The 16,214-nt window shown below is 50.2% G+C and overlaps 1 protein-coding gene across 5 annotated transcripts in view; it reads left to right on the plus strand.

The window, feature by feature from the left end:
• LOC126284117 (ubiquitin carboxyl-terminal hydrolase 21-like) overlaps positions 1-16,214 on the plus strand; it is a 374,932-nt gene that overhangs the window by 254,787 nt on the left and 103,931 nt on the right. For all 5 annotated transcript variants that reach the window (XM_049982796.1, XM_049982795.1, XM_049982798.1 and 2 more), the window contains one exon: positions 905-1,901. In XM_049982796.1, coding sequence (XP_049838753.1) covers positions 905-1,901 — 997 coding nt within the window. The remainder of the gene's footprint in view (positions 1-904; positions 1,902-16,214) is intronic.

A 16,214-nucleotide genomic window follows, 5' to 3' on the forward strand; every position in this document is an offset into this window, starting at 1 on the left:
TGCGTTAGTTGTTGGCACCACTCTGTAATAGTTTTTAGTACCCCACTGGGTTTCTCTTCTGGCTGACTGACTGCAAGTAATGAGTCATGTGCGTTGGCGACAATTCCGTCCGACCTGCCATTTCCATCTAGAAACTGCAGGAGTGGTTCGATTGTTATATCCTAGAAAAACGGGTCGCAGCTGGACCCTCGATGACAGCCTTCGGTAATTCTTTTGATTAGTTTCCAGCTCCCCATCTGCGATAAGACTTCCCGGTCTATGGTTATCTAGGAAACTGCTGCACAGTGAGCGCGGGATTAGCCGAGCGGTCTCGGGCGCTGCAGTCATGGACTGTGCGGCTAGTCCCGGCGGAGGTTCGAGTCCTCCCTCGGGGATGGGTGTGTGCGTTTGTCCTTAGGTAATTTAGGTTAAGTAGTGCGTAAGCTTAGGGACTGATGACCTCAGATGTTAAGTCCCATAAGACTTCACACACATTTGAACATTTTGCTGCACGGTGATAGCGGTACCTTCAGATGTCTTAACATTTGAAACGTTCCAAACGTTCTCGAGTGCCCTAGCTCGTCAATCTTTATTACTGCGACGTATTTTCTTTTTTTTTTTTTTATGGGACCAAACTGCTGAGGTCTTCTGTCCTTAGGCTTTCTCGCTCCTTAATCAAACTAACTTCCATTGAGGACAAAAAACACACACACACACACACACACACACACACACACACACACTAGGGAGGACTCAAACCTCCGACGGCGGGGTGCCGCGCGAACCGTGGCAAGGCGCCCAGACCGCGCGGTTACCCAACACGGAGATATTTCTACGTTGTAGTATGAAGTAGGTGTGAGGGCACGGTCGGCAGCACGCCACTGTGGAGCTGGTGAGAGTAGCGCGTCGTGTGTGGCTGTTGCAGCTCGACGTCGTCGGTGGCGGCGTACGGCCGGCGGCACCTGAGCCTGTCGGAGGCGGACTCCGGGCTGGGCGCCTCGTCGCGCTACAGCTCCGCCTCGGGCTCCAGTTTCAGCCTCTCGTCGTCGTCGTCGCGCGAGCGCAGCGAGGCGCGCGAGCCCGCCTACTCGCGGGCCTCCAGCCGGTCGCGCGCCGACTCCGGCGCCACCTCGGCGTCGGCGTCGGCCTCTGCCGGTTCGTCGGCCGGCGTCTCGGGCGGGCGCGCCGCGCGCAGCTCGACGGCGGCCGCGCTCGACGCCGTCCAGGACCTGTACAACAAGTACTCGCCGTCCGCCTACCTCGCCGAGCGGCCGCCGCGCGCCACCGCCGCCTCCACCACCGCGCAGCGCTACGCACCGGCCGCCGCGGTCACGCGGACAGAGGTAATTGGCCGCGAGCAGTCCCCGGCCTCTTCCTCGTCCGCGTCCTCTTCCTCGGCGTCGTCGGACGACGAGGCGGCGGCCGCGGCCGGCGCGGGACCCGCGGCCCCGGGGGCGGCGGGGGCGGCGAGCGGCGGCGGCGACGAGCCCGGCGCCGTGTCGGAGGTGCGGCGCCGCCTGGACTCGGTGGTGTCGGCGTCGCCGTCGCCGCCCCCGCAGGGCGCAGCGCCGGCCGCGGCCGTGCCCGCCCCCACGGTGAGCGTGATCCAGCAGAACGGTACTAGAGTCCGCAGGCGCATTCTCGTCACGCCGGGGCCCGACGTCGGAGACGAAGGCGACGGGGAGCGGCCGGCGGCGGCGGAGGCGGCTGCGGCAGCGGCCGACGGCAGCGGCGCGTCCCCTTCGCGGGTCGCAAAGGCAAAGAGCAGGGTGGACTCGAGCGATGAGGAGAGCTCCGACGAGGAGGCGCGGGACCGGGTGGTCGCGGGGGCGGCCCGCCTGGGCACGGTGCGCCGCCGGCCCCCGTCCCAGGCGGCCTCCGCCTCCTCCGCGGGCTCCGCCGCCCGCTTCGACGGCCAGCCGGTAAGTGCGGCCGGGACCTGCCCGGGCCACGGGCGCTCCTCTGTCCGACCCCACCTCCCCTGCTCCCCTCCCCTCCCCTCTCCTCTCACCTCACTGCGACACATTGCTAATGTAACTGCGTAGGCTTCCGCCGCCACAGTCAGGGGATATAAATGTTTCCCGAGTATCGCACCACGTAAAAAAAAAAAAAAAATTACACTGGACAACCAGACATTTCGGCCACTGTTACAGGGTTTACTGATGAGATTTACACGTGAACAGTCGCATATATTTTGTCATTGTCTCTCACTGAGCTTGACGTTACGTCATAGTTCTAAAAGGTCTTTGCTGTGACTGGTCACTCGATATGCAAGGAGCGCCAACGTTACTACAGTAGGTTGCAATGGTGCACGGAGTGGGAACCAACTGTTGTATACCGCTTCTTGCGTTGTTTGCTATGGGTGCTGCTCGTCGGCGGATGAGGCGTGGGCTCTTGGACGCAGGCGGCTACTCGCCTGTAGCGCCTGGCGATAGAGGTGCAGCCCCTCCACGCCCACACCGGCATGACGGCCAACACAAGAGGCCTACTGCCATCTCAGCATAAGGGTTAGTATTCACTAAAGTGAGGTGTCGCACGATGTGGGTACTGCGGTGTTTGCGTACGTCTGGTTAAGGTTAACCATTAATACGCGCTCATCTGGAGATAAATTGGGTCTAAGTCCAATGAAGGTTAGCGGTTTGAAGGGCAGAGGAAAAAAAAAGTGCCAAGGTAAGAGCCAAGGGAAAAAGCCTCTGCGATAGTTAGGTAGGGTGGTAAGAGCACTAGCGAATGTCTTGCTGCCTGCGATAGGTCGTAGGCTTTGTTAGTCGTGGGTGTCATGCAAGTCGATACCTTGACGTTCTGCGGTTGTGTTGCTCGGAGGCTGCCGCTGGGTGCCGGTGTAGAGTCCTCGTTCAGCGCCAGCAACCTGCAACAGTTAGGTTTGTTATCGATCTTGTGTCCGATAGGTCATATGTCGGAAGCACTGTGTAAGGTGACGTTGGTGGTTTGTTTCTGCGTCAGCAGGCGAGCTCGTCGGTGTCCCTGCTGTGGCCTGTTGGTCGGCTCTAATAGCAGCTGGTAATTTCCAGTCAGTGTTGCTCATATGCAGGGGCTTGCCGACGTTTGCCGCTTGTTTGCGTATGTTGGTTTACCATACTATGCCCTAGCTAGCAGTGTCTTTGGCCGCTTGTGCTTCCACCTGTGGTTGTGATCGTAGTTTCCCAGAGTGAGGATGAAAGGATTGTTCGAGTGTCTCGAGTTCCTGTATAGTCGTGTGGCGTGTTTTTTTGAATACTTCCTTGAGTGTGTATTCTTGGTGAAGATTGACAGTGCTTGTGGAGCGTTGCTAATGATTCGTAGCACTTTGTTCTGTATGATGTGCAGGCGGCGCAGTCGTGTAGGAGCTGCATATCCCCAGACGGGAGCTGCGTACGTCGTCAGAGGTCTAATCAGTGTCATGTATATGGACCTCGACACCCTCCTATTCAGTATGCTTTCCCTGTTGAGCACTGGGTAGAGCTGTTTGAGCCTCGCGTGCGCTCGGTTGGCAACGTATTCAATGTGGTCCCCCCATGTAAGTTTCCGGTCCAGCCAGACACCGAGGTACCTGACTTTCTCTCGGAAACGTATTCGGCGTGTATGTAGTGTTATTGGTCTACAGTGTTGGTGTTTGCGCAGTAGTTTCGGTCTGCGTGTGAACAGAACTTCTTCGCACTTGTCGACGTTTACTTTAATACGCCATCGCTCCAACCAACGCTCAGCTTTTCTGAGTGCTGTCTGTATTCGTGAATTCATGTTCGACCGTTTCTAATCTTGCGCAAGGATGGCAGTGTCATCCGCGTAGATGGCTAACGTCGTGTCTTGTGTTGCTGGGAAGTCATTAATGTACAGGTTAAACAAGATGGGCCCTAGGATGATTCCTTGGGGTACTCCAGCTTGGATACCATGTGGTGTTGATTGTTTATCCCGCACGTTAGTGTTGAAACGAGTGTATGAGACATACGAGTCCGTCCGGCACACCAGCTTCGCTTAGTTTGCGTATGAGTCCGTTGTGCCAGAGACGGTCGATAGCCTTTTCCATGTCCAGGAACACGGCCCCTGTGGCTTTGTTCATGTTGTAGCCGTGAGTTATGTGTTCGACTACGCGGAGGAGTTGTTGTGTTGTCGAGTGGTGATTCCTAAAGCCGAATTGCACCGGTCTTAGGGTGTCATTGGCGATGCAGTGCCTAGTAATACGTTTTAATATTACCTTCTCAACAATCTCGCTGAGCGAACACAGCAGACTGATGGGTCGGTAATTTTGTGGGAGGGAGTGGTCTTTCCCTGGCTTCCTGAACATCAGGACCTTGGGCACCTTCCAAAAGTCAGGGAAGTGTTGGTGTTTCGGGATGGCATTCGTTAAGTGTGTAAGGTATTCTCCCCCGGGTCACGTCGCGCTGGCGCGGCCTCTCGGTCTCTGAAGGCTAGCAGCCACGAGGGGGCAACTCCGTATCCCTCCTCTCTGTCTGCGTCGCTAGTGTGTTTCATTATTGCTACGGCTTCTCTCGTGTTTAGACAAGGCCGGTTGCTCAACGAGTACGCGGGCTTCGTTAAATTTGGTATCCTCGTCGGCGTTCGGCCCCTGCAGACTTGGTGTGCTGCCCCAGACGAATGTAGCGCCGACGTCACCGTGTGCGTGTTGCTGTCCGCCTGCCGGTCTAGCCGATGTTCTTCTCCACACTGACATTCCACCTCAACACAACTGCAGTGTCGTTCGTGCAGCCTGGCAAATACTGAATCTTGCGGCTGCTGTGGTAGACAGGATGGATACCAGCCGGGCGAAGAAGTTTACCGATGCGGTCATTTCACAGTTTTCAGGAAAGGCGAGCGCGCTGGTTACCTATTTCGCTCCCCTTCGTTTGTTGCCACGGTTGTTTGGAGCCATTTACTGTCGTATTGTTATGTTTTGAGCATCGCCTTGGGACTGCGCACGAATAGCCAAACGACGGATAACGAGTTCTTTGGCAGTGCCTGGTGATTGGCTGGGCGTGCAAATGGCTGTCCGAGTGTATAACTACCACATTTTAAAAGTATGACCTTACGTCATACTCAGTGATTGTCAGCGACAAAATATAAGCGACTGCTCACAGCTAAAGCACGTCAGGAGATTACCAAGGTGGTCACTGTAACCGTGGCCGGAACGCTTGTCTGTCCACTGTCGTCTTTTAGCTCGTGACACGGTGCGATATTCAGAAAACGTTTATGTCAATACGACAGGGATTGATAGTGTGGTGTGGACGCTGATTGTCTGCGAACTGATTAACCTTTGCAGTCAGATGCAAACGAGACTGAGTGTTTGGGGCTACTACACCTCCAGCGTCCTCAAACTCCCTCCTCTGTATTACTGCAGATTACAAACGCCTGTTCATATTTGCTTTGCGAGGGGCTGTAGCTGTGCTCTACCGCATCGAGGCAGGCCGCAAGCGTTCTGATTGTCAACACGCTTGCTACCTTGTACTGGTGTCATTGTGCAGAAGCAGCACGATTAGTATGTGATATTTGGAAGTGAATGCTATGACTCCCAGAGCCAGAAATGCTACAGCTGTCTACGAGGGGTGCGGTGTCTACAAGAGAGAGCGAGCAGGCGAGTCTCCACTTTCCCTACACCACGTGTGGCTGTGCGCTGTGCAGAACGAATTGCGCCTTCGTCACGGAGCAAAAATGCCCCTTGTACAGATTCCCGCGATGCCTCGTTCTCACAGACTCCCGTAACCTCGTCAGGAGATATCGGCAGTGCGGTGCTATTGGTGCAGTCCGAGCTGACAGCAGCCGTGGCGGCTGAAAGGGTTGTCACATTTACAGTTGCCCCCATCAGCGACCGAGTGTCGCTTTGGACTGCACAGTTGGTAGTAGCCCGATATAACGCGATTGCTTTACCCACTAAGTTACGTCCTAACCGCGGCATATAGATTGCAACTTATAGCGACATAAGACTCGTGGGAAATTCGGAAAAGCGCATAATGCGGCCTTGTACTATATAGTTATATTCCCTGATTTCGTCCTCGACGTACACCAGTTTCACATTCTAAAAAAAGTTTCTTGGGTATCTCCATTCTTCACGCCGTCAATAATTCTTTATATTATCACACAGAATACGCTTTCCGTTTCTGCGATATCAGAACAGTGAGACAGAAATCGAGACTAAAAAGGGGCAGTGCGTAATGTGAATTTGGTTGTGCTTATTTCTACACTGTCCAACACAATAGCAGACTCACTTCTTTGAACCCTCGTAATTGCTTCGCGACCAGAAGTTCGAAATTTGGGTGAGTGATGCTTCCAACCTCCTCTGCAATGATGCAAAAGCGTAGCGCCCTGCCTCAGAGGTCAACAGGGGCAAAATTTGTCAAAAACGTCCTTCGATACATCGTGCTGCAAATTGTCGTTTTCTAGGACGAAATGTTTGAAAATGAACGCACCTAGGGAAGAAGTTGTTCCATTGATGTGCTTTATGCCACCACCTGAGGTCTGAGCGACGGTGTGTCTCAAGTGTTTCTCTCGGCAACCCGCAATAAAATCGCGTGATTTCAATATTGGACGTCAGTCCGCCCCGGTAGCTGACTGGTCAGCGCGACAGACTGTCAATTCAAAGGGCCCGGGTTCGATTCCCGGCTGGGTCGGAGATTTTCAGGGACTGGGTGTTGTGTTGTCCAAATCATCATCATCATTTCATCCCCATCGACGCGCAAGTCGCCGAAGTGGCGTCAAATGGAAAGACTTGCACCAGGCGAACGGTCTACCCGACGGGAGGCCCTCGTCACACGACATTCCATTCCATTCCAATATTGGACGTCACGGTTCTGACGTCCATCAGCGGCGTCAAAATATCGGTCATTTCGAAGTGAAATACCGATATCGGTTTTAACCGGGCCGTTTTTCGCATCCCTACACAGGGTGAACATCAATAAAACCGAAATACTGCCGGGACGGATCCCTGACTGGAAACGGAGGAAGATAGGTACTATGAACACTTGTCTGGAAATACATCGTTATCACGGTAGATGCCGCTGACGAATGAAAGTTCCGCTTACCACGTGCTGTGTGTTCCTTGCCTGTTGCAAGCTGTGTATGTGTAATTGACGCAGCGTACTGTAAGCAGCACAATGGTCCCGTATTCGCCTCGGGAACAAGACGAGACGGAGTTTGTGTACGGCCATGGAGATGGAAGAAACGGTCGAGAGGAGGCACGGCTGTACCATTACAAGAACTCTCAAAGGCGCCAACCACGTCACACAACATCTCAAGCCCTTTTTGGGGGTTTGTGTGATCATGGGTCCTTTCAGACAGGCGAACGTGCAGGGAGGCGGCAGGCTGTACGCACACCAGGTTCAAAAAATGGCTCTGAGCACTATGGGACTCAACTGCTGTGGTCATTAGTCCCTTAGAGCTTAGAACTACTTGAACGCAACTAACCTAAGGACATCACACACATCCATGCCCGAGGCAGGATTCGAACCTGCGACCGTAGCGGTCGCACGGCTCCCGACTGCGCGCCTAGAACCGCGAGACCGCCGCGGCCGGCACGCACACCACGTCTGGAGGACCAGGTTGTACAGGATATTGAGACGAACCCCTGGTACAAGCTCCGGGCAAGTGCCCCGCCGACAGGGTGTGAGCCAAAGTACGATTATGTGTATCTTGCATGACAGCTGCTACTGTCCCCATCACCAGCGATCCCGTGGAGGCCACTTGTGGGTGCAGTGCAGCTGTGTTCCGGGAGGACTTGTCGTCGCAAGCGCACCGTCCATCTCCGGACACGTGTTCATAAGACTTTTCCTTCCCCATCTCCAGTCAGTAATCCGTCCCTGTAGTTTTTCGGTTTTGCGTAGCTTACATCCATTTTCTTGAGGAGTTTGGAGCGTCTTGCACGACTTTGTTCTGTCGAGCACTTTTTCTAAGCCGACAGACCCTGTGAACGTGTGTCTCGCTTCTATTATCGAACGCAACGTCAGAGCTGCGCCTCTGACGCCTTTGGCTTTTCTAAACCCAGACAGATTGTGATCAGTTACATCCACAGTTTGATAGTGGGCGTTAAATATTGCACGCCGCTGGTTTGTGTGGGGTTGCGTGGTCCGGACCGCGTCTGCGACTCGCACCGCCGCCACGCCACTCCTCCGCAGGTTAATCGATAGCGTAGGCTTCCCCATCAGCTGGTGGCAGCCGCGCCGCCCTCGCCTGCTGATTCTCCTCGCCAGTGTTTACCACCTCGGAGTATGATTCATTTGTAGCTCCGTGAAAGTTTTTTAGGTAGTTGTCTGTATCTACATCTACGTTTGGGTACACGGTTCGCTATATATACGGTACTACGGCAAGTGCACAACTTATTAAATGTGTCCTTCGTGTCTGTTGTAGGTGACAAATACAGGCAGTAACAATTCAGAACTGTGCAGCGAGCCAGACACGAATCCGGAACCTCGCCTTTCCCTGGTAATGTTCTTATCGACTGAGCTGCCCGGACGCGACTCACAACCCACGGTGTCATTTCTTCCACGAGTGCTAGCCCAATAAGGTATGCAGGAAGGTTGCCGTGAGGTTTCGGAAAGTGGGAGCATGGAACAGGACGATCGAAGCTCTGAGACTGGGAAGAGGGGAAGATTAAGATTTGACGTCCCATCGATGCCGAGGTCGTTAGCGGCAGATCACAAGTTCCGTTGTACTGGCGGTAACGGAGGACCAAGCTAACGTTGACCTAACTTTGAGCAGATGCTCATCATATAATTTCATCCCATTCAGAGTAGGTGTCCATCACCCAGATCAGCACGGCGTGTGGTCCCCACGGATACGAATGCTCTCCTGTATTCGTTGTAGCAGGACAGAAACTACCGGCGAACGCCTTCTTCAGAAATTTATTACCGTGTCTGCAACAGGAGAACATCATTTTATTATGTAACTGTACAATGTCTGTGTTGAGAATTCACGTTATACGATGTTGCTTTAGAGACACATGCACGAGTATTGCGTGCCTCGACGGATTAGAACGACGATCATATCGAATGTCCCTCTCAGGCAGGAATCACAAAGTGTGTGAGTATTATCAGATACGGACGTGTGTGACATACGGAGGTTTGGGCCGGTCCTGGAGGCGTGCTGGGATAGCCGAAGCGGTTAGGGCGACCACTCGCGTTAAGCGGGGAATGGAGGTTCTAGTACAGGCCCAGCACAAATTTTCGTATGTCAACGATAAATAGTGCTGCTGGAGTCATTTTGGATTCGCAATTTTTGAGTCAAATTTCATCGTACGTGTTGTACCAGTTCATCAGTATTGTTGGCTGGAGGCTCGTGTGGAAGTACACGTCTTCGCAGACAAACTAGTACACCGAGCAGGCCAGTCAAGGGTCCGCACATTTCCAAGGCGTTTCACGGGTCAGCTGCAGTGCGGGATGTTGCGTTATCCTGCTGCAATATGCCACTTCGTACTGTGATAATGACGGGTGTGGCAACAAGATGTACCAGTCAGCTGGTAAGAATTCACCCTCTCTTCAACAATTACCGAAACAGTCTTGTTGTCATATCCATTAATCTCCAACACCACGATTCCAAGCGTTACTTTCTCTGAGCTTTCACCAAGTCGCATACGGACACTTAGATTTCGATTTGTCCTCCACAAACGGAAGCGAAATCCGTTGCTGGACACCACAGAATGCCACTGAATTGACTATGACTCTACACGGTGCTAGTCCCTCCTGACTCTGGTATGGAGCCAGCAGTAATAGACGCACTAGAACTCGAGATACCAGCTTACAGTAAATCGCTTCCTGTCGCTTCGTCGTGACGCTCTGCTGCCACCTCCGGCCAGACTTCAGCTGTCGCCATACGTGTGTTCGTCAGAGCCAGGCCGTCGGGAAGGATCCTTGCCTGCTCTTCTTCCCACTCTGCTGTCCCGACTCCACCTTGCCACCATTTCTCCTGCAGCCTTTGTGCAACAGGGATCTTTCGATACGATGCTTCATTCTCCCGTATGTCAATGACTCGACGTTTGTCAAAATCCGGAAGACAGTGACAAGCCACACGAGCACGCCATGCTGCGACGCTATCTCCACGTTCCGTCTTCCAGTAACGTGCAACACACCCAGTAGCCGTCACGTACCGACACCATTCTTCATCTGTAGCAATGTCACTTTCTTGTACTCTACATAAGCTCACAATAACCAATTATGAAACGTCTACTAGAAAATGTGTATTTACGTTACCACATGTGTTTCGTTTTATTGATGTAATACATCGTCAGTGGTCTGTAGTATGCAACGATAACGTAACTACGAACATTGTGGCCACGGAAAAGTCGAGTCGTCTTAGTCGACGTGCACGGGGTGGACAAACATATAGAAACAAGTGAGAAGTCCATAATTCAACATAAATTCGTATGCTAGCCAAGCCTGCCCTCGAAGGACACCTGTGCGATGTCCTCAATACGTTGCAACCGTCCGTCGTGGTCAGAACAGTATTCTGTGTACTTGTGAGTGCGTTGTATCGGAGCTAACTGAATACGAACGTGGGCAGATTGTTGGTGTTCTTAACGAGTGTTCATCGTCAACCGAGGCAGATGAAGTGTTTGGTGTTTCAATAGACACCGAATCGAAAATGTATACCGCATACAGAGAAAGCTATAAAACGTCCTCCGCTACTTGACAACGTCAGTCTGCGTTGTGTATTGTTGACAGACGGTCACTGAAGAGGCTTGTGACGAAACATAAGAGGACGACAGCTGCGAAAGTCACTGCAGAACCGAATGTCGCCCTCGCGAATCCTGTCGGCGCCAAAACAACACGTAATGAGCTCCATAAGTAGGGAACTGCAGGGCGAGCCGTTCATCAGTGATATGCCTGTAACAGCAAACCGTCATGCCGAAGCAATAACACCTGGACTGGAGAGGAATGGGAGAATCTTATTTGGTCGGATGAGTCTTATACACTGCTTTCAACTTCTGGCCGAAAATCAGTCCCGAGAGTGAAACATGACGGGCTTTCGCTAATGATTTCGACAGCCATGTCGTGACATTCCGTGGACCAATGATTACTCTGCGCGGTCTCAATATTGCCAAGGATTATGTGAGGATTTTGACTGATCATGTCTATCCCACAGTACAGTATTTGTTCCCGTCCACATACACGTGGAAAATTTGGTCTTACCATGAGCCTCCAAAAGACTAAGATCATGGCACAGGGCACGACCAACCTTCCATCCATCAGCATTGATGGCAATGCTCTCCAGGTAGTTGATGATCTCACCTACTTGGGATCTACGATTTGCAGCAATTTTTCTGTGGACACTCAGATTACCAACAGAATTCCAAAAGCATCGGCTGTCATGGGTAGATGGAAAAACAGAGTATGGAAGAATGGACTAAAAACTACATTGCGAGTATACAAGGCTTGTGTTATCAGCGCCCTTTTGTACAGCTGTGAGTCATGGACAACTCTCGCTAAACACGAATCCCGACTGAACAGCTTCCATCTCCGGAGGATCCTTCAGATCTCTTGGAAGGATAGAGTATCCAACACCGAAGTATTACGGCTCTTAAGCACAACCGGCATTCGTGCACTCCTGAGCCACCGACGTCTGACTGGGACATGTCAGGCGCGCGCATCCTGAGAGAATACGGAAAAAAGTGCTGTACAGAGAACTTCGGGAGGGTGTGAGGGCAGTAGGAAGACGACCGCACATTCGCTTCAAGGATGTCCGCAAGAGAGATCTGACAGAGGCCAGCGTCGATCCAAGTCAGTGGGAAAATAGAGCTGGTGACCGTGTCAAGTGGCGACAAGCTGTGCGCAGCGGGGTTGAGCTCGCAGAGAACGGACGCGTGCAAGAAGGCACCAGGAAGAGGGCAAGACGGAAGGAGAGAGTAGCCTCTGGTGGAATTCCTTCACATTTCAAGTGCCTAAACTGCAGCAGAGACTGCCACTCTCCAGTGGGACTTTACAGCCATAGCAGATATTGCAGAGTCTGAACGATACGAGACTGGAACAGGAAAGAGAGGTAATGACAGTGGCACGTAAAGTGCCCTCCGCCACACACCGTTGGGTAGCTTGAGGAGTATAAATGTAGATGTAGAACTATGCTACACCACCATCTTTCGAGGATGGACGGATGCCGTATGTGGTGGCGCTGTGTTGCAGCAAGACGACAGAGTGAATCGTCAAGGACTCAATGGTGTAAGATTCCCTCGGAAACTATGCAGGACCTGCGTTTATCGATTCCGAGACACCTGGAAACAGTTTTGAATGCTAACGGTTTTCCTGCATCGTATTACGTTGTAATGTATTGTATTTTTTAGTCTTTCGATATTTTTGTCCGGCCCCTGTCTCTCGCAGGTGTGGAATACTAGAGTATCAGTTTGCCAGCGCTGGTATCTCAACGCTGTCCTGGGTGTCTCCTGACGTGTCTTCGGCCTTCAGTCTTATTAACTGGAGTAGAACTGTCTTCAGTCATGAGTCTCGCTTCGAACGGAGCCTCGATGACCAGCGAAACGAGATTCATTGCTGAACGCCACAGAATGTCATTGAAGCTTCCAGTTGGGTATGACTCTACACTATTCTAGTCTCTGCTATCTGTAGTTGAAACCCTTCCCAGTTTGTCAGTGCGATACTTTATAATCACTGACGACGATAGTGTATATCATCGTGCCTACTGTTTTGCAGTACTTGTAAAATGTTGTCCTTACGGTCATCTGGCAATTTAACTACCGACGGCAGTTATCGTGTGGCTGTCGGTCGAAGTAGGACGACGAAGAAGAGCTCTGAGCTGATATCAGCGCCGTAGTTGATGCGTGAACGGTATGTGCACGCACTTGCGTAACTGCTAAACACGCAACCATATATCGGATACTCGATTTCCTGTCTTGCAAACTACTGTCTATTTGGGCAATCGAGTTTGTAATTTCTCTTGACGGGAAGCGGAGGGGCTGCAGTGAGCGAAGAGTGGTGGAAAGGCAATCGGGACATGTGGAGTTGACGATGGGACGCAGATTCGCTTAGCGAGAGACTATTGCACGGGAAGATCTGGAAATTACGTACCACCGTGATGTACACTCACTCCGTGAGATTCCACGACAAAGTTGAAGGAACTCTTCAAATGTGACACGTATTTCGGTATCCGGAAGTTCCGTTCCAAAGGAGCAAACGGCGCCGAGTCACGAATTTGCGCAGACGTTAACTAGCGGCACGCGCGGAACCAGCTTTAAGCGAAATCGTCACGGAACACTCCACTCGCAGCCATTGCGCCATTTGCCAGGTTCGCGGCAGCAGAAAGCTGTCTCTCTCTCTCTCTGACCCGAGGAGCGCAGGCTTCCGTCGCTGGTGCGCGTGAGAACGGACATTCCGTCCTTTTCCCGCCTTCTTTTCTTGTTTTGTCATCACGTCTGTTGCAGTTTTTACTGTGTTTTCCAACCGTCCAGCTATCTCCGTTAGGCCGGTATTACACTATCAAATTTCTTTGGCAAAGATTTGATCGAAGATGTGAACAAATATTCCGTCAAATATATTTGGCAAAGATCTCTGACGTAGCGCTAGAATGGGTATTACACTGTCATAAAATTGTTCGTCGAAAGTTCAAGATGGCTGACATCAACTTGTTATTAACGGCAGCAGTTGCACTTACCGCAATTAAATTGTGTGCACATGCGGTAAAGAAGTGGCGGAAAAAAGGAACCATACTTACGAGGTTGACAGTCTTAAATTCCTGGGATTACAACTTGATAATAAATTCAGTTGGGAGGAGCACACCACAGAACTGCAGAAACGCCTTAACAAATCTGTATTTGCAATTCGAATGTTAGCAGGGATAGGCAACATATAAATGAAAAAGCTTGCATACTTTGCCTACTTTCATTCCATAATGTCATGTGGTATAATACTTTGGGGTAAATCTTCAAGTCAAAGAAAAGTTTACAGAGTCCAAAAGCGTGTAATACGTATTATTTGTGGAGTAAATTCACGGACGTCCTGTAGAAACCTCTTCAAAGAACTGGGTATTCTAAGTACTGCCTCTCAGTATATTTACTCCTTAATGAAATTTGTCCTAAATAATATATCTCTTTTTTTCAACAAACAACTGAGTTCATACATACAATACCAGGAACAAAAATGATCTGCACAAGGACTTAAAAGCACTTAGTTTAGTTCAAAAAAGGGTCCACTACTCAGGAACACTCATATTCAGTAATTTGCCAGCAAACAAAAAAAAATTTAGTTACAAATAAAGATCAGTTTAAAAGGAGCCTGAAAGAGTTACCAGTGGCCAACTCCTTTTACTTCCTTGGCGAAATTTTTAAAAGAAACAAATGGTGTATTTTATTTATTCATACTATTAGTATTGTATTTCAGCTTAAAAAAATTTGACATGTTCCACATCCACGAGGATCTCCTCAGCACGGATCTATGGAATGAAAAACTAATCTAATCTGGGTGAAGCCGAGGGTTTTACGACGACACGATAAAAGCATTCAACAAAACTTGTTACGTGAGCTTACAGTAGAAGACGTCAAGTCGTACATCAATTACTTAAGAATGGATGAGCATACATTTCTGTATGTACTCAGTGAAGTGTATCCTCATATCACAAAGCACAATATTCACTTAAGAACTGCTACATCTTCATAAGACATGCTTACTGTAACACTCCGATTCCTTGCTACAGGAGAGGGTTAGGTCAGGTCTGGTCTCCAATCTTCTTTTGTATTCAGGGTGCCTCACGTTGTAAAGCGCCTCATCATCTTCATACATCTCTATTAATTTTGTAGTTGTCGGCACACGCCAATTGTATTTACCTGCAATGTTTATAAAAACACTACAGACGACAGAACGCTGCAGCGATGCTAGCGCTCCGTGTGGTAACATGTCACATTGCAGTGAACAGAAGATTTCATCAAATCTACAGCGAGGCCCTAGATTTGATCAAATATTGGACGATATTTGACAAAGTTCCTATTACACCATCAAATATGTTTGACAAAGATTTTTGACAAAGATATTTGACAAAGAAATTTGATAGTGTTATACCGGCCTTAGATTGCATGTGGGCCGCGACCCTTACAGGATTCAAAGAGCATATCGCTCCCACGTAAGATGGCATCCTTCCCCGTTTGTACAAAAACATGCAACAACGTAGTTTTACATACAAATCATATCATAGATTGTCAAAATATTCGCCTTCAAAATTTATAAATACTTTTGCACTAGTTGGGATAAACTTTGGGAGTTTTTCCCCCCACTCTGATATTGGTACCTCACAAACATTGCACAGGAAAGAACTTATTGACTCGAGGTAATGAAAATGGTGGTCGACACACGTTTTGTTTGACAAAATAAACCAAGTCGTTAGGCGGCCAATGAGACATCAGTTCGTTGTTTCTCCGTGCCAAATGATCGGTTGTTAGGTGTGGAGTGTTACACCTAGAGCTGTCAGGACGAAGAATGATTGCACGTTTTCGTTTGTTCCTCCGATCTCATTGATGACGTGTTGCAACAGACTGATGTAAACCGCTAAGCATTAACTGTTCTTCAATCGGCTAAAGCAGTGATCACGACGCATCTAGTGCAAACAAAGAGACAAGCGATCATCGTTTTGGAAGTGCTTCGCGAAAGAACTACAGTATTTCTCTTCGTTTCATTTCCTCTTGCAACAGCCAGATAGTTGACTGTTACTCGCTTCACGAATCTGTAAATACACTATCTGCTTAAAAGTACCCAGACTCCTATTAGAAGACATTAATATGCGCTGTGTCGACCCTTCGCCTTTCTACATCTACATGGGTACTCTACAAATCACATTTAAGTGCCTCGCACATGGTTCATCGAACCACCTTCGCAGTTCTCTGTTATTCCGATCTCATACAGCGCGGAAAGGAATGAACAACTACACTACTGGCCATTAAAATTGCTACAAGCGAAATTTAAAGGACAGGAAGAAGATGCTGTGATATGCAAATGATTAGCTATTCAGAGCATTCACGCAAGGTTCGCGCCAGTGGCGACACCTACAACGTGCTGACACGAGGAAAGTTTCTAACCGATTTCTCATACACAAACAGCAGTTGACCGGCGTTGTCTGGTGAAACGTTGTGATGTGTAATGAGGAGAAATGCGTACCATCACGTTTCCGACTTTGATAAAGGTCGGATTGTAGCATATCGTGATTGCGGTTTATCGTATCGCGATATTGCTGCTCCCATTGGTCCAGATCCAATGACTGTTAGCAGAATATGGAATCGGTGGGTTCAGGAGGGTAACACGGAACGCCGTGCTGGATCCCAACCGCCT

Source organism: Schistocerca gregaria, chromosome 8 (assembly GCF_023897955.1).
Source record: "Schistocerca gregaria isolate iqSchGreg1 chromosome 8, iqSchGreg1.2, whole genome shotgun sequence".
NCBI classification, from domain to species: Eukaryota; Metazoa; Arthropoda; class Insecta; order Orthoptera; family Acrididae; genus Schistocerca; species Schistocerca gregaria.